General features: G+C 38.7%; 1 protein-coding gene across 1 annotated transcript; it reads left to right on the top strand.

The window, feature by feature from the left end:
- The first annotated feature begins 204 nt into the window (after positions 1-204).
- On the top strand, positions 205-25,764 carry LOC308102027 (uncharacterized protein). The gene is made up of 7 exons (XM_080451608.1): positions 205-316; positions 493-606; positions 18,762-18,787; positions 22,440-22,537; positions 22,643-22,768; positions 23,108-23,233; positions 25,607-25,764. Exons 1-7 carry the CDS (start codon positions 271-273, stop codon positions 25,632-25,634), a joined length of 564 nt encoding a protein of 187 aa, XP_080307734.1. The 5' UTR covers positions 205-270; the 3' UTR covers positions 25,635-25,764.
- The last annotated feature ends 635 nt before the right edge of the window (positions 25,765-26,399 follow it).

Below are 26,399 nucleotides of genomic sequence, written 5' to 3'. Positions count from 1 at the left end.
GTGTCCGAGTCAGTCGAGCTAGGAGACTCTGTGACTCTGAACTGTACCGTCCACACTGAGATCTGTGATGGAGAACACAGTGTCTATTGGTTCAGAAGCTCCACAGAATCTCAACCTGGAGTCATTTACACCCATAGTAAGACTGAAGTCTGTGAGAAGACTAATACATCTGGACAGTCTACACAGAGCTGTGTCTACGAACTCACCAAGAGGAACGTCACTGTTGCAGATGATGGAGCTTACATTTGTGGTGTGATCCTTTGCGGGGAAATGTTCTTTGGAAATGGAACAACGCTGGATATTAAACGTAATCAAGGTAATTGCACATACATGGAATACCATTTTAATGAGTGATTTAAAATGATGAAATAGTAGGCAAATGTTTCTATATGTTACTATGCCTTTCCTTGGAGTGTTAGTGTGAAAACAATGCTTCTTGTTCTCATCTGAAGTGGTGAATATGGACTAATAATTAACCCGCCTTAATTTCAGTACATGAGGATCATAATACCGTCGCTGTGTTGGTAGTTGCAAACGTACTTCTCGGGATGTCCACGCTTCTACTCGCATGGGCTCTTTGGAAGTCATGGAGCAAAGATCACAAAGGTATGAACACTTTCTAATGAATGTAGAGTGTGATCTTTTTACGACCTCTTATCTTAACCTCTAAGCCGTATAGGCCTATATTTAGTTGACCAAACCCTATAGGGCTCTACTTGGTCGGCTGCTTTTTTCCATCTAGTTGGAAGATATCACATCTCTTGGGCGAAAATAGCAGAGTTGCAATGCGTTGTGAGCTTGCAGATTTAAGCTGAATGTTCGCCCCAGGTTAGAGACGCTATCTAGGGTTCATTGTGGTTAATGACTACAATATCTGGTTTTGCAATTCCGTCAAAATGTGTACACAGTATGAATATTTGACAGTAAATATTATGTATCTTTACTGCTGCTGTTTTGGTCAAGGGTAGCATGATTGTCAAACATTGAACAGCCCGTTTACTGTATCTGTGCTGTACTGTACAGTATGTGCCGTGTGTCACAGCATCAGTAGTCCAGAGCAGATGCAAAAATGTAATTCTTTATCTCAATTTACAGGGAATACAGACCTATCTTCCTCTCAGGTAATTTGAGCACATTTTCATATTATCCAAGATTTTGGGCCTACCTTCATATCACACATTAGATATCATAGTATCCAATTTAACTACATTCGCCCTAGCATCCCTATTTTAGGCATATCATTTTTATCTTATTTCCAAATATTGGAAAATCTTCTATTTAAAAAAAAAGTTAAATGTTTTTTGAAAACAGCTTATCTAGGCTACAAGCTCACAACATAACCTGATGCAACAGCTATTTTCAAATAGTGGTCCAAGTGGTTAATCACATCCGAAAAACATACTTAAATAAATATTCATGTTCACGTTATCCGCCAGTTAACTGAGACCAACTTCAGAAACTACAGAAACTTGACATTATGCTGTAGTTTGAACAGGCGGAACTATAAATTAGTGATATTTATTCATTCATTCATTTTACCAAAAAGTGTTTGGCAGCGAGGGATTGGTGGATCCAGATGTAAATGAATTAATAACGTTAATTAATTAATTAATTAATTAATTAATTAATTAATTAATTAATTAATTAATTAGTCAATTAATTAGAATCTAATCAAGTGAATCTCAACATAATGTGAAAATAATAGTGAAAGTACTTATGTGGCCCATTGGCGTTGTGCACAAGAAATGTGATGCTGATTCAGTCCAGTGGTTTGCAAGCTCCAGACACACAGACCAACCCTCTTATAGACAACCAGACTCCTGCAGAGCCACACCGTAGACTTAATAGGAGTTTGTAATGCTAAAGTATTAGAAACAACTTTAAGAAACGTATACGACGGTAATTAATCTTCTTAAGCGGCCTATAAACGGTTAACTAGTTTCTTATAAGCACTTATAAATGTCTTATGATCTAACAATAAACATGTTTACAATGCTATTATTAACGCTTAGCCTATATATAGTCTTATTAACACATAATAAGCATCTAATATGGACTGAAATGAATGCAGGTGTATCAAATATCATATTAACATGTGATATTGTAAGCAAACATATTTTACTTACATGGTATTACACTAACAGTTATTTTACTTTAGTTATTTTTCTGTGGTTTGATTTTGTCTAAATTGACTATAGGCCCTGGTATGGTTCTTTTTGCACTAAAGCAGTTTTTAATGTATTTCTGTTTCCACCCTTACAGCCTCAGAATGGCGAGGATGTCAGCTATGCAGCCGTGACTTTCACTTCTAGAGGCCCTGCTGCCTCCTCCAGGACGGACAGAGTGAAGTCCAACAGAGACACTGCAACCTATTCTGATGTCAGATACCTTCAGCAGGAGTGACGTCGGTATGGAACACCATCAGAACTATGGAGAGGAGAATCCACGCCCATCTTGTGTTAGCTGTTTTAGCTGCAGATTAACAATAGTTTGTGCAGTCGGGGGTTAAAGTGTCTTACTTAAGGGCACTTCGAGGGCACTCATACAGTATGCATCGTTTACTAACACAGAGCGAGCGGGCACCTCCTTTCCTGACAGAGAGGTGCATAACACTTCATTTCCCCTCACACTTTAGGTTCAACTACTCCAGTATGCATTTATGTTTTCATTATCCTCCATCTCTCCTTCGCCTCCTTTTATAATAAAATAACATCACAGTATATCTAATATATCTATTACTCTATTTTCTCACCTTTGTCATGTATACAATAATATACAATAAAACGGATCAATATCCTTTGCCCATGGGTTGCCTTTCTTGTGTCAATGCAATCTGGGTACCCAAAGATTCTTAATCTGTCTTCAGAGATCAGTGTCTATGTACTGTAGTCTCGTGTAGCCAGACAACTATTCACAATCTCCAAATGCTATATAGAGTCTGGAACTACACCCCCCGAAATCCGAGACAGGAAGCTGCCATCTGTTCGTCATTTCCGTTCACAAACATATATCTTGAAATATCTGTACATTACATTTTTTTTCCATTTCCATTTCTGCTAAGTAGCAAGATATATGCTTATATGATTTTGATTTATATTCAGATAAATTTGAGCGACTGTATGACGAAACGGAAGTAGGGAGGAGGCGTCACATCCGCATTACCGCTTGATCAATTTCAGAGCTTCCGTGCTCCAGACTGTATGACGGAAGCATTTTAAAATTGTGGGAGGCATCAGTCTGGCTCACGAGACTAGTGTCTATGTATCCACGACTCGGACAGAGCCTAAAGTTGTTGCAATACTGTTCATCAATCTGATCATTCAAACAAAACAGGTGGTTTAGCCTTGGCATATCAGCTTCACGGTGGCACTGTGGTGGAACCTGGAAAATGTTTTTGTTCCATTCTTGGCCCTCACATGTGAGGGAGGATGCCCGTGATGAATCAATCACGTGATTTACAGACAAGAGATGTGAATCTCAGAAGTCTTGTCTCAGAGAGCAAGTCAGAAGTTTTCTGGAACAGAAGGAAGTGTGGTAGAACTAGAGGCAGGGAAGATGATGGTTCAACTTGTAAACCTTGTTCTGCTCTTTAATATGTGTAACAAGTCATTTAATGTATTGTAATTGCTGCATGATGACCAACAAATAAAGGTGCATGTAATCTAGGTTAGCGTTTTGTGTTTGTTTTAGACGTGTCGCATCTCGCTGATCTATCTCAGCCTGTTGTTTCCAAGCAGCAGAGCTGGGAGACACTGGGTCACCATTGAATGCTGTCAGGAACTGGTGTTCTGGGTCTTCACCTGTCTCGCACCGTGACAGAATGCGAGATCAACAGTAGAATCATGAAAAGAGTTTAGTACAAATTGATAAGAAGAAACTTGAGTCTTTATGAAAAGGAAGATAATCTAGTATAACATTCTAGAATCTCATCCAGATACAATGCTAACTCTCATTTAGTCTATAAAAAAACTGAAGTCTTCCTTAACAGGTGTCCTTGAGCGTGATTTCTACTTGGTCGTACGACGGTGTCGTGTGTCGAAAATAGCAGATCTACAAGCTCATTTGTAAAATGAAAATAGAAAGTCTACAAGCTCATAATGGATCACGATGTGACACATTGTGAGCACACATCATTCATCTCTTGCTTTTCGTTTGTACTACCTGCAACATGACAAGCGGTCCTCACACTGAAGTTCAGTGTTAAAGGTTTGAATCCATTTTGAGAGGAAATTGCAATGGGAACATTTTTGATATTTTGATTGATTGATTTGGTTGATATTTACAAAAGCCAGTAGGCACACTTATTGCCACACATTTTTTTCATGTTTTATATTTTCTGTAGTCATAATAATGGAATTCAATGCGTCTGGGATTGGGCTGAAACCTTGCACAAATTTGAAGTAATACATCATAGATATGTCATACATGTATGTATGACTGACATCATCATAGACTGACAGATGCAGTCCGAGTCACACGTTATCAGACCCAGTCCTGTAAATGTCTACAGTACGTAATCTTCATTTATCTCCACTGCACAGGTGATTAGCCATGCATGTTTTACCAGAGCCCTGTTAGTCAGCATTACCTGCTTCCACCTCTCACAATGAGGATGTAGGGTTGGATTCTGAGAGGCATTCTTTCTTTTTTTGGCGCCTCGTGGGTCACAAAGTAAGAGCACATACCATCGTTGCTGTCCGGCAGAAACTCAATTTTGACGCTTTTGATTTTTTTTCCATAAATCAGGGCCATTGAACACCCTTTACGTCTGTGTTGGTAAAAAAAATATTGAACCAATGAAAAGCCTTAAAAAGCACTTCTGACAAAACCAGCTAACTCCATTGGATCCTCAAACTTTCTGCTAAACCAGCTAAGTCCACCGGAGTCCGGAGTTAGCTGGTTTTGCTGACTCCAGGCTCCACCCCCTTTTGACCTCCAACCTCGTCCATTCAGCTGTTCTTATCAATGATGAACAAAACCTCCTAACTCCACTTTTTTTCATTTCCTGAAAAATGAACATTTTGGTTTCTGCCGGACAGCAGAGATATAAAGAAATTCTCCGGTCCCTCCTTCTGACTGCAGCTGACCACGGTTTGAATCTGCCCAAGGCACATTATTGCATGTCGTCATGGGATATGAACTCTTACTTGGTGAGACGCCACGCTCGCCTCTTTTTATAGATTTTATTTGCCCATATATTGCCAATTTAACTGTACCAAACTTACAATATTTGTTTTTGGTATTTTTTCTTTAGTTATTGTAATTGATTATCAGGTTGGTTGTGACATCTTTCCCCAGGCCCCCCTGTCATGTGCATTATTACATAAACTCTAATTTTAAATCTTTGTAAGCCATGTAAGGTAAAAGTAAAGAATTATGGAATCATTTACTGCCCTCCCCTCAAGCGCAGCACAAGATGGAGGGTGGATTCTTTCTGGATGTTGTAGTCAGAGAGAGTGCGCCCATCTTCCAGTTGCTTGCCAGCAAAGATCAGTCTCTGCTGGTCAGGGGGAATGCCTTCCTTGTCTTGGATCTTGGCTTTGACATTCTCAATATTGTCACTTGGGTCAACCTCCAGGGTGATGGTCTTGCCAGTGAGGGTCTTGACGAAGATCTGCATTCCTCCCCTCAGACGCAGCACAAGATGGAGGGTGGATTCTTTCTGGATGTTGTAGTCAGAAAGGGTGCGTCCATCTTCCAGTTGCTTGCCAGCAAAGATCAGCCTCTGCTGGTCAGGGGGAATGCCTTCCTTGTCTTGGATCTTGGCTTTGACATTCTCAATGTTGTCACTTGGCTCAACCTCCAGGGTGATGGTCTTGCCAGTGAGGGTCTTCACAAAAATCTGCATGTTTGTGGAATTTGAGTTGCTATATGTATACCTTTAGCTTTGTATCTTAGTATTGCATTTCCTGCACAAACACTCTGCAAACTACACTGAATTCTTGAACATACCCTCTCTTATATTGACAATGATGTCACAGTTCCGTCATAGTTCTGACCTTGCACTGTGATTGGCTCTCTTAGATTTGTTTTACACTACACAGATGCAAATTTCATGGTGACCTGTTACTGCGTTGAGCAGAGGCAGATGTACAAGAGGTATTAGTACAGAATGGTTTTACTCACTGGATCGTTGTTACATGTCATTAAAGCTGTGTGATTTGGTGGCACTGCAAAACTTCCCACAGCATCACTACTTCCCTTCCACATTGGGCCTCCACTTGAACTTTTCACATTTGCATTTCTAAGCTCTAGTCTAGGCTAAGCTGAACTCTAGGAAGATTTGCGAAGGATCTGAATGACGCAAGTTTGAAATATCCCAACTTCAGCAAAAAACTTGTGAGTAAAGCCTTGTGTCTAACAGGGGTCTTACTACCCCAGGGCTAAGTGAAACTATTGGAGTACAGCTTCATGATGGCTCAAAGCTGCGCTGTTGATTCAGACCGTTCCAATTTAGTGCAAGTGCAACCATTATGCTGCTTCAGGGTTAGATGGAACCAAATATAATCATTGACAAAATCTTGTAAACAATATTAAAGGCACAAAAACAAAAATTAGATCAGATTAGATTTCATTACTGCAGGAAAAAGTAGGCAACATAAAGGATATGGACAATTATAATATTATCAAGCATAATCATGTGGGTCGGAAACCCGTTCTCACTCCCAAGGCGTCACATTTTGCCGCTCTGTCAGTAGACCTGCAACGTTAAGTTTTGACATCATGGGACGCCCTGAAAGTTACGTTTTGACGTAACGGGATGCCATGGTGAAGTCGCATGTTGACAAAACTATGCCTAATCCAAACTCTAACCCTAAACTCACAAAAACATACCTACACCTAACCCTAACCTCACAAAAATATGCCTAAACCTAACCCTAATCCTAACCTAACCTCACAAAAACTATGCGGAGAGAGAAAAAAACAGTAAATGACAGTAAAGTGAAAATGTAAGGACTTTTAAGACCTTTTTAATACCCCAAAAAAAGACCATTGCTGCATCAAATGTAATCATCAAACTATGCTATAAAAACTGGTAAAGTTTTGGCCAAATTTTCAAATAACAAGAAAAAGGCAAACAATGTGAAAATAGCCGATCTACAAGCTTGTAGATCTGCTATTTTCACAATATGTATCTGTGGTGTAGAACCGAGTCAAACTGAATGTAATACCTCAACTCCTACAATTCCAAGTGCTTGTCAGGGTGGGGGGTCCCTAGTTCAAATGTGATTATTTTGGAGGGTCACGGCCTGAAAAGGTTGAGAACCGCTGAGCTAAATAAGCAGAAAGTAGACCTACACTTGTCATCATGTCGACGTGTGGAAAGATAAAAACACACCATTATGATTTTGTCTCTCACTAGTTTAGCTTGCTGAATCTTTTCCTATTACTTAATTTCAGTTGTTTCATAATACTTTATAATACCACTGTTATAAAAAATATATTTGCATATAAAATATCTACTATAAATAGTTCTAATAATAAAATAGAACTATTCTATTCTATATTATCTTTATTTGACCACAATTATATTTCTAATTATCATAAAGTTGCAAATAAATGACTCGTTCTGTATTTTATCTGTTCATGACACTGAATCATTGTTTTTTGAAAGGTTCATTTACTTTAGTTTAGATTGAATTTCTTTTGCACTGAGATGTGCGAGAAGAACAGTATGGGGTGTGACGTAACAGCAGACCACGTTTCCTGTGTAATAAGCCTCTTCTTGGTATTAAGACAGTGTGGAAAGTTCTTGGTGGTTGCTACATCTCTGAGGGTGCCTGATCAAGTTTCTAGCGGTCGCTACAACCTCAGAGAGGGTGCCTTATCACTGTTACCTACTCTTGTCAGACTCTTGTACACCCAGCATTTTGATAATGTGGTAGGCCTATATGCGCAGTACTGTACATTTAACAACCTAGAGCTCAAATAATAACAATTGACAGTATTCTCATTAGCTGTTCATACAAGTGATATGATGTTATAATGGGGTTTCAACACAACATCAAGCTCCCTCCTGAAAGAAATAATTCATAGGTTTCAAACTCTGATCATAATATATTATTTGCAGATTGAGTTGCCTGGAAACCAGACAAATCTACCAGAGCTAATTTATTAGCAGATGTGATTTGTCGGGCCATGCCAGGCTAGATTGAGAGGCTGCAAAGTGAGTGCAAAGAAAATGTTATTATAAGAGAGATTATAAACTGGTGTCTCTTGACTTTTACTTTTCTGTGACTCATATCAAAGTAAGTGTCCACTCGCCTTTGTCTTTTTATATCTTCGGTGAGAAATGTGTCCGTTTCCTGTTCATGTTAGAAATGGGGCTTTGTGTGTATGAAGCTTATACAGAATACAACTCTGATGTAATGGTGGTACTCTCGTTATTCTCTTTAAAGGAGAAAGGTGAATCACAGTTTATATTTTTGAGTAACTTAAATCTGAGAACCATTATGACATTAGGCCATCCTACTGTCACTTCACAGTTCACAGGAAATAGATCTTAAAGTGAACATTGTTGGTAATCTGTGACAAGCCTCAAACCTCTCACCACAACGCTTTTAAAGAATGTTCGCAGAGACCAGTCACACGGAAAAGTATTTAGGTCACATGACAGTGCCATAGGTGTACTGTGTACAGATCTACATTATTGCATATTAACAATGACATGCAAAGAGACATACGTACAGTAGGTGGAATAATAACATAAAATATGAACATTCGACTGTACATCATTTAAGTATGCTCTTCAAGTGAAGTGTGAGCATAACAATGATGTGAGTCATACGTATGTGCTAATGTACATAATTATACCGTACATGCAGTGGTGATTTTGGGTGGTCTTAACTCCTGAAATTGCAATTGTCAACTTCAGTAGTTTAATTCTGTGTATAATTGTAGTGATTAACAATGGCTCTTTTTCATTGTCAGTGCTTGTAGTTCACTGCTCTACTATACACGCACGCATGCACGCACGCATACACGCACGTAATGTTGGTTGTAATGTTGTCTGTCCCTCCCTTCCCCTCTCTGTCTCTCTGTCTCTGTGTGTCTGTCTCTCTCTCTCTCTCTCTCTCTCTCTCTCTCTCGCTCTCTCTCCCTCTCTCCCTCTCTCTTCTCTCTCTCTCTCTCTCTCTCTCTCTCTCTCTCTCTCTCTCTCTCTCTCTCTCTCTCTCTCTCTCTCTCTCTCTCTTTCTCTCTCTCTCTCCCCTTATATCTTTCTCTCACTAGAGTTGATCACAGTCTCTACTCTTGGTGTATGGGATGGGTGCAGCATTGGCAGTTTCCTTGATCTCCATCTTTGTCTTGGATTACATCATCTACAACGTGAACAGGAAAACATTTTATTTTGTGCAGACAAAAGTGAGAGTTCAAAGATTTAAAAAAAAAATCTTCACATTAATTTTACAAGTTGCATATTACTTTAGCCCTACTTTGTGTGAGTTTGGTTGTTTGGTCCATCTATATGTCAGTCAGTCAGTATGTGACTTTTTCATGCAGTCAGAACATAACTGAATCATACCAGTTATTATGCCACACAGATACAGCATGGTCAAGGAAATAACCATCTCTCATGTGTCTATAAATACTTTCTCTTGATCATAAATGTTGATGCAGTTTGCACCTTTCAAGCTCAACCAAGTCTCAGCTGAAAAGTCTCACTCCTGTGGGGTTACAGTTGTTTAGTTTCCACTGGTGGAAACTTATGTGAAGCGAGGACAGGAAGACTGGTCTGCAACCTCAAGGTCACGAACAGCATCTTGCAGCATCATACAGTGTAGCAGAGGCAATGGAAGTTCATAAGATGAAATGTGATTTTCACCTTTTTGAGGTTGATTGCATTCTACAGGTCACTGAGCATGCACATATTGCAGTATGTCAGACACTGAATATCAGACCAGGCAAAAAGAAACTGTAAGTATTACAGTGGTCTATGGATGTAGAAAAGATTAATAAACTTAAGTTTAAAACAATAAACTATGAATGCACACAAACACTATATTGCACAGTCCTAATCTTTATTTTCCCCATCAACCAATGTTTCATCCAGGAGGCTTCATCAGGTCCTTTGGATCTTTCTTTATCTTCTTGCTTTGTATCTCTTTCATGGCATCAGGCTTTGTGATTTCACACACAAGAAGCTCAGGCCATTGAAGACCTTTATATCTGCCATAAACAGCACTTTTGTCTGATAGCATAGCTCATCCGGAAAACTCTGTGACAACCCACAATACATGCCGTATTTATTGTCACCCCACAACAGAACAGCACATGAATTTGAACATTTTATTTTATTTATTTTATTTTCAGTTTATGTGAATTTTCCTCATTAAATATTTTACAGTGTTACAGTTTTTTTATGTTTATGTTATGTTATAATTTTGAAATTTTTAACACAAATATTCTCTTCTGGGGGGTGGGGTGGGGGTCCTGGCACAAAACATTTTCAGATGGAGAGTTGTTTGAGAAATACTGATTTAAGAAGGCATTTGTAGAATCGGCCTCAGGTCTTAATGTGTCAATCGGCAAGTTGTAATTGTAGGCTAACTCACTGACTATCTGAATTACAATTAACAAGACCCTTCACTGTAGCTGAAGTGAAGAAATGTGTATATTTTTTCTGTGATCCTAAGGATTTTTTGGCATGATATCTTTATTTTTTTCCTTTTTTTGCAGTATACCAGGTCTTATACTGTATATCTAAAGTCAACTAACTCCACAAACCAATACTTCCACAACTATGTTTGCAAGCAACATCATAGTGAAACAGGTGGTCCGTTTTACCCAAATAAGGCATTTGCCCAAACTCAACCAAGATCTGGTTAGCCAATCAACGTCGCCCTCATCTCTGAACAGAGGAGTATGAATGAATTTCTTTTCATTCTATGTAGACATTTGAACAAGATGACAGCTCCGAAGTTCACACTGTGTGTTGTATTTCTGTTCTTTGGGGAAATGGGTAAGTTTTGCCTTTTGTGCAACCATTTTGTGTTTAATGGAAATCATTGCTAGTCAGATGTTTGTCACTGCTGGAGTGAGGACTTTTAAAGCACTTCTAAGAAATGTAATGTTCAAGTTCATGCAACGGCTGGATGTATCTGCAAACAGCATCATTGTGGCGCTCTGAAGCCCCATAGTGAGCTGTTCACGCTATACATCCAGACTAAGGGTGAACTGGCTAAAATGCCTGTGTGTTCTGCCTGTGGGTTAAGTTATATATCTATTTTACATTTTTAATGATTTTATTGCCTGTCGTGTTTCTTTTATGTTTATTCTTTGTACGTATTTCTATGGACCTAAGTCTGCTAACAAAGATTGAATTGAGCTCTGAATAATGCAATTTTCATGAATTTTACAATAAAACATTTACAACACAATGTAATCCATATACTGTACAGGATAAATGCTAAATCTCTCTGTTTTACAGCAGGGAATCTGAAACAAGCCCCGGCCTTCCATCAAGATAGTGGATTTATATCAGCTAACATTGGATACAATGTAACTTTGCACTGCTTCTATGGGAATAGTACTGGTAGTGCACCAATCCTTAATTGGTACAAGCAAACACTGGGACAGAAACCACAGCTTGTGTCTACCTTCTATAAGTTAAATAAAAATGTCGATCTTCATGGTGAATTCAAGGACAATCCACGCTTGTCACTGCACACTGCAGTAAAGGGCACAAATCATTTGCAGATCTCAATTTTACGTCCTTCAGACTCAGGTACATACTACTGTGTGAGCATCCGCTACTACGAACCTATCACATTTTCAGACGGGGCTATTCTCAGTGTAAAAGGTTCATGGTCCAACGTTCGAGCTGTCATCCATCAGCCAGTGTCCGAGTCAGTCGAGCAAGGAGACTCTGTGACTCTGAACTGTACCGTCCACACTGAGATCTGTGATGGAGAACACAGTGTCTACTGGTTCAGAAGCTCCACAGAATCTCAACCTGGAGTCATTTACACCCATAGTAAGACTGAAGTCTGCGAGAAGACTAAAACATCTGGACAGTCTACACAGAGCTGTGTCTACGAACTCACCAAGAGGAACGTCACTGATGCAGATGATGGAGCTTACATTTGTGGTGTGACCCTTTGCGGGGAAATGTTTTTTGGAAATGGAACCATGCTGAATATTAAACGTAAGTCCCAAGGTAATTGCACATACAAGGAATAGCATTTAGATGATGGATTAAAATGATAACATTACAGTATATTGTTTTCATAGGTTACGAAGCCAGGCTGAACGTTGGGGAAGATGAATGTCGTAACCAGATTAGGATCCTGGTGTTTCTCTCCATCATCAGAACTGGAGTTGTGCTCTGCTGCCTCCTCATCTTAACCATCATCTACATGACCAGAAAATATACATTCACTTGTCAACTTGTGGAAAGATAAAAACACACCATCATGATTTGTCTGTCACAAGTTTAGCTTGCTGAATCTTACATTTCAGTTATTTTATAATGCTTTATAATGCCACTGTTATAATAATTGCATTTTTTGCATTTGCATCCAAAATACTGTAGGTACAGTAACAACTATTCTATTCTGTTATCTTTATTTGACCATCTTTATTGCATTATGCTATTTCTTATTATCAATAAATCATTAATAATACTTGAATTAATAATATTTTGTCTTAACTCACTCTGCTTATACTGTACAGTATAGCTTCACCTTGTGATAAAAAGTACCTTAATTAGAATTTCTAAGCCTAACCATCATCTACATGACCAGAAAATAGACATACTGTACTGTAACTGTACTCACCTTAACCATTAGCTATATAATCAGAAAGTAGACCTACAACTTGTGGAAAGATAAAAAAATACACCATTATGATTGGTCTCTCACTAGCTTGCTGAATCTTTTAATATTACTTAATTTCAGTTGTTTCATAATGCTTTATAATGCCACTATTATACAAATTATATTTGCATCCAAAATAGCTTTACCTTTTCAACAGGCCTTTTCAACTATTTTACTCTATGATCTTTACAACTCTTCTTGGTATTAAAACCCAACCCCAACCCCCATGATTTTCAGATGGATGAAAAGCAATTGCGATTATGAAAATGAGCATTCCATTCAATCAGTTCAACAATGACAAATCACTACACAAACTGACCATTGGTAATTTACTAAATCAGACATGCAATCCAATAAATCCTAATCCTAATTCTTAAGATGAAAGAATAATACAAAAAAGAATAAAAAATAAAAAATATTGTTGTCATGATTTTGGATTACATTCAAAGCTCTTTTCAAAGAAATAGACTTCAATATATGTTCTTCTGCCATATAGGCAACTAACAATAAGGTCATTGTTGATACTACAGGCATCTCTACTGGACATCTTCTGTCCTATTATAATGTACGTACAAACATTAGATCTCAGATCACAGTATACTAATCCCTTTTTTTTACCTTTTTCTGGTGTGCAAAGAACTCCCAGATTGAATTAAGATTTAAGAGGAGCTCAGCCAATCATGAACATTTAGGTGTCTTAAAAAAAGCTTAAAGTATTTCCGCTAAAGACAAAAGATTGTGTGTTTTATATGTATTGGCAAATAGGAATGATGTGGAATTTGCAGTATGGTAGAAAACCTGAATATGTGTTTGATGAACAATGACACATTCTCTCAACTGTCTTTACTTGAACTAGTCATATTATGTACCTACTGTTATCCTCATCCAGCATGTGTTCCAGTTGCTATCAGCTGGTCTTCAGTCCTACATCAGAACAGTGGAGTCATGACAATAGAGGTTGGGGAGTCATTGACTTTGAAATGCTTCTACCAAGATAACGCTTCACTGCTGCTATTGTGGAACCAGCAGCCTTTTTAATAAACCTCAGCTTATATCTACTACTGTTATGAAGTACGGGTAAATCATATTTGATTAAGAGTAACAGAATAAAAATGTATCTGCATGGATAGAATGTAGGAGACATAAATCACAATCAATGACATACACCTGTCAGATGCAGGTGCATATTTTCTGTGGGATGACAGACCTCAGTGTGGTTGCATTTCGTTAAAGAGATGTCCAGGGAAGGCATTCCAAGATCCAAGATATTACCCAGCAGACTCAGTCCAGAGACAGAACTGTATACAGTACACACTGAAACCTATGATGGAGAAGTCTCTATAGACTAGAGTGGTTTAGACATGATGAATCACAACTGGGACTTGTTTATTTCTATGTCAGCCAAGAGATTTATGAAGTACAATCCCCATTCAAAGCTTTGTCTATAGTCTCCCTGTGCAGAACCTTGTCCTGACAGGTGCTGGGACCTGCTACTGTGCTGATGCCTCATGTGGTGACGTACTGTTTGGAAATGGAGCAAGACTGTTGATTGTGGCCGCCTGTAACATCTTCTGTTACATCTTGAATGAAAAATGGCCCCTGTGCTTATCTGCAACAGCGAGAAGGAAATAAAAAAGTAACAAGACAAGCTTGCTTACCTTGGTGTTCCATCTGAACCAAGATGACCACAGTGTCTCTGCTCTTGGTGTCTATAAATACTTTCTCTTGATCATAAATGTTGATGCAGTTTGCACCTTTCAAGCTCAACCAAGTCTCAGCTGAAAGTGATCTTTCTCACTTCTGTGTGGTTAGGCTACAGTTGTTTAGTTTCCGCTGGTGGAAACTAATGAGAAGCGAGGACAGAAAGATTGGTCTGCAACCTCAAGGTCACGTACAGCATCTTGCAGCCTCGTGCAGTGTAGCAGAGGCAATAGAAGTTCACAAGATGAAATGTGATTTTCACATTCGTGAGGTTTATTTATTTAGTCATTCTACAGGTCACTGACCATATAGAAGAAGGTGGCCTAAAGTACCACTAATAATTGCAGTATGTCAGACACTGAATATCAGACCAGGCAATAAACTGTATGTATTACTGCACAGTGGTCTATGGATGTAGAAAAGATGAATGAATTCAAGTTTAAAAGTGGCAAAATATGAATGCACACAATATTGCACAGTCCCAATCATTATTTTAACATAAACCAATGTTTAATTAAGGGGGCTTCATCAGGTCCTACGGATCTTTCTTCATATTCTTTATTAGGCTTTGTATCTCTTTCATTGCAGCAGACTTTGTGGTTGCAGAATCATGTATACTTTCACACACACAAGAAGCTCAGGCCTTTGAAGACCTTTATAACTTCCATAAACAGCACTTTTGTCTGATAACATAGCTCATCCGGCAAAATCAGTGACAACCCACAATACATGCGGTATGAGACCATTTATTGTCACCCTTTGGTGTTAAACTGTATATTGTTTTTTTGGAATATAGTATTTTAAAAGATTGGTAATATAATACACAAACTGTACAGTCTAAGGTCAACAGAACTTCATTGAATTTGAAGTTTATGTGGATTTTCCTCTACTGTACAGTGCAGTAGTGTAAAGTAACTAAATACATTTACTCCATGCTGTACTTAAGTACAATTTTGAGGCACTTTTACTTTACTGGAGTTACTTTACAGTTTTCAGTACTTTTACTTCTACTCCACTACATCTCAGAGGAAAATATTGTTCTCTTACTCCACTACAATTATTTGAAATCTGTAGTTACTAGTTACTTTGTAGATTTTGATTATTATTACAAAACATACTGTACATTAAAGGAGAAGTTCACCCAAAAAATTACTTATTTTCTATCAATTACACACTCCATGAAGCCTTGATTTCATGGATTTATTTTTGTTTTTGTGGTATATAAGACAATAATTTGATGACCGTGTGTATTTCCGGTAGGAGACACAAATAATCTACTTTGTGTCTCCTACCGGATACATTAGCCGGTAGGAGACGGGAATTATTAGCTTAGGAATGCGACAAAAACAAAAAAGAATCCATGGATTCAAGGCTTCATAGGGTGTGCAATTGATAGAAAATAAGTCATTTTTTGGGTGAACTCCTCCTTTAACCACTTTAGCCTTATGCATACTTAAGCTATTTGAAAGCTATCTGCAAAATTAGTACTTTTACTTTCAGTACTTTCAGTACTATATTTTAATGCGAATACTTTTACCCAAGTACATTTTGAATACCTTGAACTTGGAAAGTACTTGAAACAGAGTTTTCTACATTGTGGTATTGGCACTTTTACTTACAGTAAGTACAAAATGTGAGTACTTCTTCCACCACTGTATGCTATTAGCAACCTGGTTGTTAGTAGGCTAACTTACTGACTATCTTAATTACAATTCAAGACCCTTCACTGTACTGAACTGAAGAAACGTTTTTTTTTCCTGTGATCCTAAAGATTTTTTGGCATGATATTGTTTTTGCAGGATGACAGGTCTTATACTGTATATATAAAGTCAACAAACCAATACTTCCAACTATGTAGCAACATCATATAGGATGCAATGAAACAGGTGGTCCGTTTTACCCAAATAAGGCATTTACCAAAATTCAAGCAAGATCTGGTTGGCCAATCAAAGTCGCCCTCATCTCTGAACAGAGGAGTATGTATGAAATTCTTTCCATTCTATGCAGACATTTGAACAAGATGACAGCTCCGAAGTTCACACTGTGTGTTGTATTTCTGTTCTTTGGGAAAACTGGTAAGTTGGGCCTTTTGTGTAACTATTTTGTGTTTAATCACTTATACAAATCTGAATAATGCCCTTTTCATGTATTTTACAATTAAACATATACTACACAATACAGTATATGCCATATGATAATAGGATAAATGCTAAATCTCTCTGTTTTACAGCAGGTGATCTGAAACAAGCCTCGGCTTTCCATCAAGATAGTGGACTTATAACAGCTAACATTGGGCACAATGTAACTTTGCACTGCTTCTATGGGAATGGTACTAGTAGAGCACCAATCCTTCGTTGGTACAAGCAAACACTGGGACAGAAACCACAGCTTTTGTCTACCATCTATAAGTACAATGAAAATGACAATCTACATGATGAATTCAAGGACAATGAACGCTTCTCACTGAACACTGCAGTAAAGGGCACAAATCATTTGCATATCTCAATTTTATATCCTTCAGACTCAGGTACATACTACTGTGTGAGCATCCGTTCCTATGCTCCTATCATATTTCCAGACGGGGCTATTCTCAGTGTAAAAGGTTCATGGTCCAACGTTCGAGCTGTCCTCCATCAGCCAGTGTCCGAGTCAGTCGAGCAAGGAGACTCTGTGACTCTGAACCGTACCGTCCACACTGAGATCTGTGATGGAGAACACAGTGTCTTCTGGTTCAGAAGCTCCACAGAATCTCAACCTGGAGTCATTTACACCCATAGTAAGACTGAAGTCTGCAAGAAGACTCCTACATCTGGACAGTCTACACAGAGCTGTGTCTACGAACTCACCAAGAGGAACGTCACTGTTGCAGATGATGGAGCTTATATTTGTGGTGTGACGCTTTGTGGGGAAATGTTCTTTGGAAATGGAACAACGCTGAATATTAATCAAGGTAATTGCACATTCATGGAATAGCATTTATAGATTTAAAATTATGGAATTACAGCAGGCTAATTTTTGTATATGTTACTATGCCTTTCCTTGGAGTGTTAGTGTGAAAACAATGCTTCTTGTTCTCATCTGAAGTGGTGAATGTGGACTAATAATTAACCCACCTTAATTTCAGTACATGAGGATCATGTGAATACAACTGTCGCTGTGTTGGTGGTTTCAAATGTACTTCTTGTGATGTCCACCCTTCTACTTGCATGGGCTCTTTGGAAGTCATGGAGCAAAAATCACAAAGGTATGGACACTTTCTAATGAATGTAGAGTGTGAACTTTTACGACCTCTTATCTTAACCTCTAAGCCGTATAGGCCTATACTTAGTTGACCAAACCCTATAGGGCTCTACTTGGTCGGCTGCTTTATTCCCTCTATATCACATCTCTTGGGGCGAAAATAGCAGATCTACAAGCTCACTACGTGTTGCAATGCGTTGTGAGCTTGCAGATTTAAGCTGAATGTTCGTCCCAGGTTAGAGACGCAATAGGGTTAATTGTGGTTAATGACTACAATATCTGGTTTTGCCATTCTAGTTCCAAAGTTTAGTCGTGGCAGAAAAAAGGCCCATTACAAGGGGCTATATTTATTATGTTTTAATGGTATAAAATGGTTAAACAGAAAATTAGTGGCACAAATCTGTTCCATTCTTTCTTTCTGTCTGTGTATTGAAGAGAATGTCACATCAAACTGCATTCTGATATTTTATTGCTCACTAGCATGCATGCATTATGTACATCATATTTTTGAACATTTGAATCAAGACTTAATGAATCAGTTCAATATATATCCGGTTGTATCCAACATATCAATCCATCATGCATTTTGCAATAGTATGTAAACACCTGCTACTGCCTTTCAGTTGAAGAAGAGAAATACAATACTGTTTAAACTTAAATGTAATTTTAATGAAATACTTGGCAATGGGTTGTATGATGACGATGATAATAACATTTTATTATTGATCATGTTTTGTGTATAATTTAAATCTAAATTTGTACACAGTATGAATATTTCACAGTAAATATTATGTATCTTTACTGCTGCTGTTTTGGTCAAGGGTAGAATGATTGTCAAACATAAATATTGAACAGCCCATTTACTGTATCTGTGCTGTACTCTACAGTATGTGCCGTATGTCACAGCATCAGTATCACAACCACAACTTCTGTGGTGAAAACTAAAATAAATGTGTAGTCCAGAAGAGCAGGTGCAAAAATGTAATTCTTCATCTCAATTTACAGGGAATACAGACCTATCTTCCTCTCAGGTAATTTGAGCACATTTTCATATTATCCAAGACTATTTTGGGCCTACCTTCATATCACACATTAGATATGTTTTCTAGTTTCCAAATATGTTTGGAAAATCTGCTATTTAAAAAAAAAGTTAAATGTTTTTTGAAAATAGCTTATCTAGGCTACGAGCTCACAGCATAACGTAATGCAACAGCTATTTTCAAATAGTGGTACAAGTGGTTAATCACATCCGAAAAACATACTTATAAATATTCATGTTCACGTTATCCGCCAGTTAACTGAGACCAACTAGCCTACAGAAACTTGGCATTATGCTCTGTCTTATTTGCTGTAGTTTGAACAGGTGGAAATCCAGGACTGGAGCTTTAATAGTTGTCTTTTTAACAACTATAAGTTAGTGATATTTATTCATTAATTCATTTTACCAAATAATGTTTGGCAGCGAGGGATTGGTGGATCCAGATGTAAATAAATTAATAATGCTAATTAATTAATTAATCAATCAATTGATTAAAATCTAATCATGTGGATCTCAACATAATGCGAAAATAATAGGGAAAGTACTTTTGTGGCCTACTGGCGTTGTGCACAAGAAATGTGGTGCTGATTCAGTCCAGTGGTTTGCAAGCTCCAGACACACAGACCAACCCTCTTATAGACAGCCAGTCTCCTGCAGAGCCACACCGTAGACTTAATAGGAGTTTGTAATTAGAAACAACTTTAAGAAATGTATACGACGGCAATTGATCTTCTTAAGCAGTCTATAAACGGTTAACTAGTTTCTTATAAGCACTTATAAATGTCTTATGATCTCACAATAAACATGTTTACAATGCTATTATTAACGCTTAGCCTATAGTCTTATCATAAGCATATAATATGGACTAAAATGAATGCAGGTGTATCAAATATCATATTAACATGTGATATTGCAAGCAAAAATATTTTACTTACATATGGTATTACATTAACAGTTATTGTTTCGGCATGGCGAGAGAGTATGTTTTACCCTCCGTCCGTCCGTCCGTCCGTCCGTCCGTCCGTCCGTCCGTCCGTCCGTGTGTCCTGTCTGTGTGTTAGCAGCTAATCTCTGGCACCGTTGGCCCGGTTGCTGCGAAACTGTGCACACACACTCCCTGGATGCCAATTCAGAACCTCTGCCTCAAATATTTCACATGGGCCTGTTATAGCGCCACCTGGAGGCCGATTTGTGCAAAACCCATTTTTGGGCGGTGTAGCCGCCCCTATAAGTGGGGTTGGGACACCCCTTCCCACTAGTTTCCTGCACTGTGATTGGCCCATTAGTACACCCCTAGCTGTACTGTGATTGGCTGACTCTATTGGCTGACTCTATTCAGCACTGTGATTGGCTAGTGAGACACATGATGACATTAATGACCAAACCGCCCACTTCACACTGGGTGTGATTTTTTTACATTACTCCTACAGATTTTATCCAAACGTCATGCAAATCGGTACACAGTATCTCTATAGTCATGTGATCAACACGGATCTGTCCGATTTCCCATATTCCATCCTCATTGGCTAAGGTTTGCTTCCAAAATTTGCAGGATTGATCCGTTTTGAACAAAATGCCTCAAATCATGAACACATTCCCACTAGGCCAAGGAAGAAATGCCACCCTTTTTCACATTGGCCTGTTATAGCGCCACCAGCAGGTCTAATTTAGCTAAACACATTTTTGGAACAAAATGCCTCAAATCATGAATGCAGTGTCCGATTGCCGTGAACGACCTAAGAATAAATGGCACCCTTTTCACATTGGCCTGTTATAGCGCCACCAGGAGGCCCAATAACCTACCTGACCTGGCGGAGACCTGTGCTCCGAGGAGCACTTTTTCTAGTTTTACTTTAGTTATTGTCTCCGCCAGGCCGAAAAGCATGGCGAGAGAGTATGTTTTGCACCCCGTCCGTCCGTCCGTCCGTCCATGTGTGTGTCCGTGTGTGTGTGTGTGTGTGTCCGTCCGTGTGTGCGTGTGTCCGTCTGACCGTTGGCTTGATCGCAGTGAAACTGTGCACACACACTCCCTGGATGCCAATTCAGAACCTCTGCCCCAAATTATTCACATGGGCCTGTTATAGCGCCACCATGAGGCTTTTTTTTGCAAAACAAATTTTTTGAAATTACTCCTACAGATTTTGTCCAAACGTCACGCAAATCGGTACATAGTATCTCTATAGTCATTAAACGAAACGGGTCTTTCAGATTTCTCATATTGCATCCTGATTGGCTAAAAATGGCTTCCAAAGTTTGCAGGAGTGCTCCGTTTGGAACAAAATGCCTCTTGAAATTTTGCACGCACATTCCCACTACGCAGAGGAACAAATGCCACATTTTCAAATTAGCCCCATGGTGGCACTATAACAGGCCGATTTGTGTATTTACCTACAATTGCACCGATCTGTGTAAAACTTTGTAAGTGCACTCCCTAGAGGCCAAGGAAAAAACTTTGCCCTACATTCTTCACATCTACCTTTCATAGCGCCACCAGGAGGCCGACTTATGTAAAACACATTTTTGCTCCTTCAGATTTTATCCAAATTTCACGCAAATCGGTACACATGATCTCTATAGTCATGTGATCGGAAGACGGACCTGTTTGATTTTTCATATTCCATCCTGATTGGCTAAGATTGACATCTAAAGTTTGCAGGAATGGCCCGTTTTGAAAAAATGCCACAAATCCTGAATGCAGCGTCCGATTGCGGTGAAACTTTGCACGTTCGCACTACGTTGAGGAACAACAGTGCCCTATAATAACGCCACCAGGAGGCCAATTTTTGGCAAAACTATTTTCTTTATATTACTCCTACAAATGTTGTCCAAACATCACGCACATTGGTACATATTATCTCTTTAGATCCGATCCGTCCGATTTTTCACATTCCGAACTTTCTGTCCTACACTAACCTACTAGAACTGGCAGAGACCTGTGCTCCGAGGAGCACTTTTTCTATTTGTTTTTGTTTTTGTTTGAATAAGTTTTAAATACCATAGCTCTATATTCTGATAGTAATCATTGCTATATAGTGTTTGTTTGTTATATAACTGGGTCTCCCTATCTCCCTGTTCTCCAGCTCTATATATCCCAGGTCGGGATACCAATTTTACTCAATCAGGACAGAGAACTCGTACAGAATACAGGAGTGAAATTTGAAGTGGTAAATAAATCATGAGCAGACACAATTGGAACTGGAACACTATAAAATTGAAGCTGATAAATGGGTACTCTCTCCTGATTGGATAAAATTGTCAACCTATCTGAAAATGTATTTTCTGAGAGAATCGGGGGTTCTCTCAATGATTACTATCATAATATAAAGCTTTGAAGACAAATCAAAAACACTTACGCAACCTTTAAACTACAAAGTTGCACTCAGAATCCAAATTTCCACCAGGGGGCATAATCTGATAATAGCAATGCAGTTCAATTCCTACTGTAGGCCTACTGTAGCCTGTAGGCCTCCCTACAGCCATGAGTTGTGTGCTTCAGTACCTCCTAACTGTTCCTAGGACACTGTTCAATAGCTTCTCACTGCTGACAGTTAGGATGCTTAAATGTAGAGGAGGACATATTCAGGGTGTGTGCAAATGTACTTGACCAATGAAACATTCCCTGTTCCTTCCTCTATATTTGTCAGACCACAGGTCCAGACTCCACCTATCAGAGTCTCCAACTAGCCACTTTGAATCAGGATACATATGATGTCATGACACCATCTACAGCACAACCTCATAAGTATGACAGCATAATCACAATTTTATTGATTATTGTTGTATTGGTTGAATAGTGCCTCTCTTTCTACTCTACTGTCATACTGCTTGTGCTCTCGTCTCCTTCCAGTAAGAGACAGCAGCGTGGAGGTCCACACACCACAGGTCCAGACTCCACCTATCAGAGCCTCCAACCAGCCACTATGAATCAGGATACATATGATGCCGTGACACCATCTACAGCACAACCTCATAAGTATGACCTTATGAATCAATCAGTCAAACTATATTTTCACATCGCAGTTAAAAGGCAAAAGTGGGTGAAAATCTTATTTGTGTAAGCTCTAACGGTTGCAGTTAGAGTAAAAGTAAAAGTACGGAAAAGAGTAGCAGCAGGTTTAAAAATCAGCGTCTTGGGTGAAAAGGCACACATACTATACTGTAAAGGAGCATCGAGTCTTAAACACAGATCATTTTGCATGATTAAAGGCAATGTGACAGGCCTTACCACTTTATTGATTATTGTTGTCTTGGTTGAATGATGCGTCTCTTTCTACTCTACTGTCATACTGCTTGTGCTCTCGTGTCCTTCCAGGAAGAGACAGCAGCATGGAGTTCCACACACCACAGGTCCAGACTCCACCTATCAGAGCCTCCAACCAGCCACTATGAATCAGGATATATATGATGTCATGACACCATCTACAGCACAACCTCATAAGTATGACCTCATAATCACCACTTTTCTACAATTGATTGGTTGTTGTGTTTGATTGAATATTGATTGAATATTTTATCAGGCAAAAATGTAAAACAGCACAGTTACATGTAAAATACTTCTAAAAGGTCCGTTCAAAAAAGTCCTTGCGGTCTTGTTTCCATTGAGGTGCTTGGTATTCAATTCATAGTCATATAGTGGCACCAAAAGTTCAAATATCAACACAAAAGTACAGAAAAAAAAGAACACTATATGTACAAACAAAAACAAAAAATGCAGAAAGAAAAAAAATACTATATGTACAAACGATGGGGGGGGGAATGAGAGTCAAAGCAATAATAACACTATTATGTAGCCTACAAACAATGGGGATGGGGGGGGGGGTGAGAGTCAAAGCAAAAAGGGGGGGGTCTTCTGTCTAGCAGGAAAATGGCACTACCTCCTTTGTTGTCTCCGCCAGGCCGAAAGGCATGGCGAGAGAGTATGTTTTCCACCCCGTCCGTCCGTCCGTCCTTGTGTCCCGGCATGGCGAGAGAGTATGTTTTCCACCCCGTCCGTCCGTCCGTCCTTGTCTGTGACCAGCTAATCTCTGGCACCGTTGTCTTGATCGCAGCAAAACTGTGCACACACACTCCCTGGATGCCAATTCAGAACCTTTGCCCCACATTTTTCTCATGGGCCTTTTATAGCGCCACCAGGAGGCCAATTTGTGCAAAACAAATTTTTTCACAGTACTCCTACAGATTTTGGTACACAGTATCTCTATAGTCATTAACCCTTGCATTGTGTTAGAAAACTGCATCCACTTGTGGTGTTAGCGGGTCAAATTTGACCCGTGATTTAAATCAGCCCAAAATACTCAAAAAATAAGTATTTTCATTAATTTTTTTCTCCCACCTCATAGCTGACTTGTAATGCATTCATATCCATGTAAACACTTTTTAAAATATTATGTTGGGTTAGGGCTAGGGTTTCATCTTTCAAAATATCTTGTTTTCTATTATAAAAATGTAAAAATTCACTCATTAAATTTCCTATAATGAAGGCAATGGATAATTGTTATCTAGCTAGAATAGAATAATTAAGAATAATAATTAGAACACACTTCCAAAACAAAAATGTAAAAAAAACACTTGTTTTTGTTTTTTAACTTTAAAAAATGTTAAAATTATTAAAAATAGTGACACTAGTGGTGTTAGGGTCCGAAATGACCCGTATACCATAGAAGGTAAAAAGTCATTTATTTTTCATAAACTCAAACTTTATTTTACTTCTGATAGCAAATGCTAATTGAGGACAAGTCTCTCTCACCCTCAAACATGTAAACATTGAATATTGACAATTTGGGGGGGAATTGAGCCACACTTCTTTGCCGGGTCATTTCGGACCCTAACACCACAAGTGTCACTTTTTTTTTTTGAGACCATCAGAATTAATTAAAATGATGATAAATAATTTTGTTGCGTTAAAATGGCTATTTCTGAGGATAGCATGAAGCCTCGTTCCAATAAAGAAATATTCCATCCTGATTGGCTAAAAATGTCTTCCAAAGTTTGCAGGAGTGCTCCGTTTTGAACAAAATGCCTCAAATCATGAACACAGCATGCAATTTCCGTGTAATTTTGCACGCACAGTCCCATTAGGCCGAGGAAGAACTACCATTTGAATTTTGTCAAATCAGCCTCATGGTGGCGCTATAACAGGCCAATTCGTGTTTTTACCTATAACTGCACCGATCTGTGTAAAACTTTGTATGCACACTCCCTAGAGGTCAAGGAAAAACCTTTGCCCCGCATTTTTCACATCTGCCTTTTATAGCGCCACCTGGAGGCCGACTTATGTAAAACACATTATTTTATACTACTCCTTCCAATTTTATCAAAATTTCACGCAAATCGGTACACATGATCTCTATAGTCATGTGATCACGAAGGATGTGTTTGATTTTTCATATTCCATACTGATTGGCTAAGATTGACATCTAAAGTTTTCATTATTGGCTTGTTTTGAACAACATACCGCAAATCATGAACGCAGCGTCCAATTGCGCTCAAACTTTGCACGCACATTCACACTATGTTGAGGAACAAATACCACCCTTTTAACATTGGCCTGTTATAGCGCCACCAACAGGTCTAATTTAGCGAAACAAATGTTTTTAACAAAATGCCTCAAATCATGAATGCAGTCAGTGTCCGATTGTCGTGCAAGGCCTAAGAAGAAATGGCACCCTTTTCACGTTGGCTTATTATAGCGCCACCAGGAGGCCACAATAGCCTACCTGACCTGGTGGAGACCTGTGCTCCGAGGAGCACTTTTTCTAGTTGGTTGTGTGATGCTCCTATTGTTACTGGTTGTGTTCTCGTCTCCTTTCAGGAAGAGACAGCAGCGTGGACGTCGCTAGTGGGAGGAGATTCACCTGGTTGACTGCTCTGGAGAGATCATTTAACTTCCCAGCTCTGTATGTTTTGTCTCTCCCATGTGCTCCTGGTTTTGTTAGATTTATCATTCAACTGGTCTTTATTTTCCATTCATCCGCATGCTCTCCCTACGTACTAGGTTACAAGGTTGTCTTTATTGTTATCTGTCTTTTGTACAGTCTTTTGTACGTAAGGGAAAATGTATTTATCTTCCGTTCCTCAGATGTTGTAGCTACATTGTAGATATTGAACTGATTTGTATTGATTTGGTTAAAAAAATTGTTTATATAGTTTGATTAATAAACCGTTTTCTTTGGACTGATAACCTTTCATGTTCGGACTCATATTTTTGACTGAAGTTCATCACAGTTTGTTTGGTTGATTGGCTAACCCCGGTTGGCTGGTTGAGTTTGGGTGGTGACTTTCTCACCATATTAGTTGCCCAAACTGATTCATATCAATCTGTGGACCCCATAGAGAAGATCTTAATTGTTAGATTAGATTTAGTACAGATTTCTACAACTGTCTAGACTGTAGGTGGGGAGAGTGAAATGAAGTATAGTCATTCTTACAGTATTCTCTCATTGGATTACCTTCTTGCTGGTGAAATTATAATGACATTAACCACTTTCAACCTGTCCTCTCTATTTTGTGTATGCCATAGAGACATTTATCAATGTACAAGCTCACAAGGCTTCATATAGTGACACCTTGTGAGCTTGTAGATTGGTTATTTAGCTATTTTTTAA

This window comes from Gymnoscopelus braueri, assembly GCF_963280865.1.
Source record: "Gymnoscopelus braueri genome assembly, chromosome: 15".
Lineage (NCBI taxonomy): Eukaryota > Metazoa > Chordata > Actinopteri > Myctophiformes > Myctophidae > Gymnoscopelus > Gymnoscopelus braueri.
Note: the sequence above shows the minus strand (reverse complement) of the source record. Positions and strands in the feature narration are given on the sequence as shown.

What these genes read in the sequence shown, in the direction of transcription:
- LOC308102027 (XM_080451608.1), top strand. Translation starts at nt 271, where the DNA reads ATGTTCTTTGGAAATGGAACAACGCTGGATATTAAACGTAATCAAG. An exon ending in CAGACCTATCTTCCTCTCAG is followed by an intron (nt 18,788 to 22,439) that starts GTAATTTGAGCA and finishes TATATTTGTCAG; the next exon opens with ACCACAGGTCCAGACTCCAC. An exon ending in TCTACAGCACAACCTCATAA is followed by an intron (nt 22,538 to 22,642) that starts GTATGACAGCAT and finishes GTCTCCTTCCAG; the next exon opens with TAAGAGACAGCAGCGTGGAG.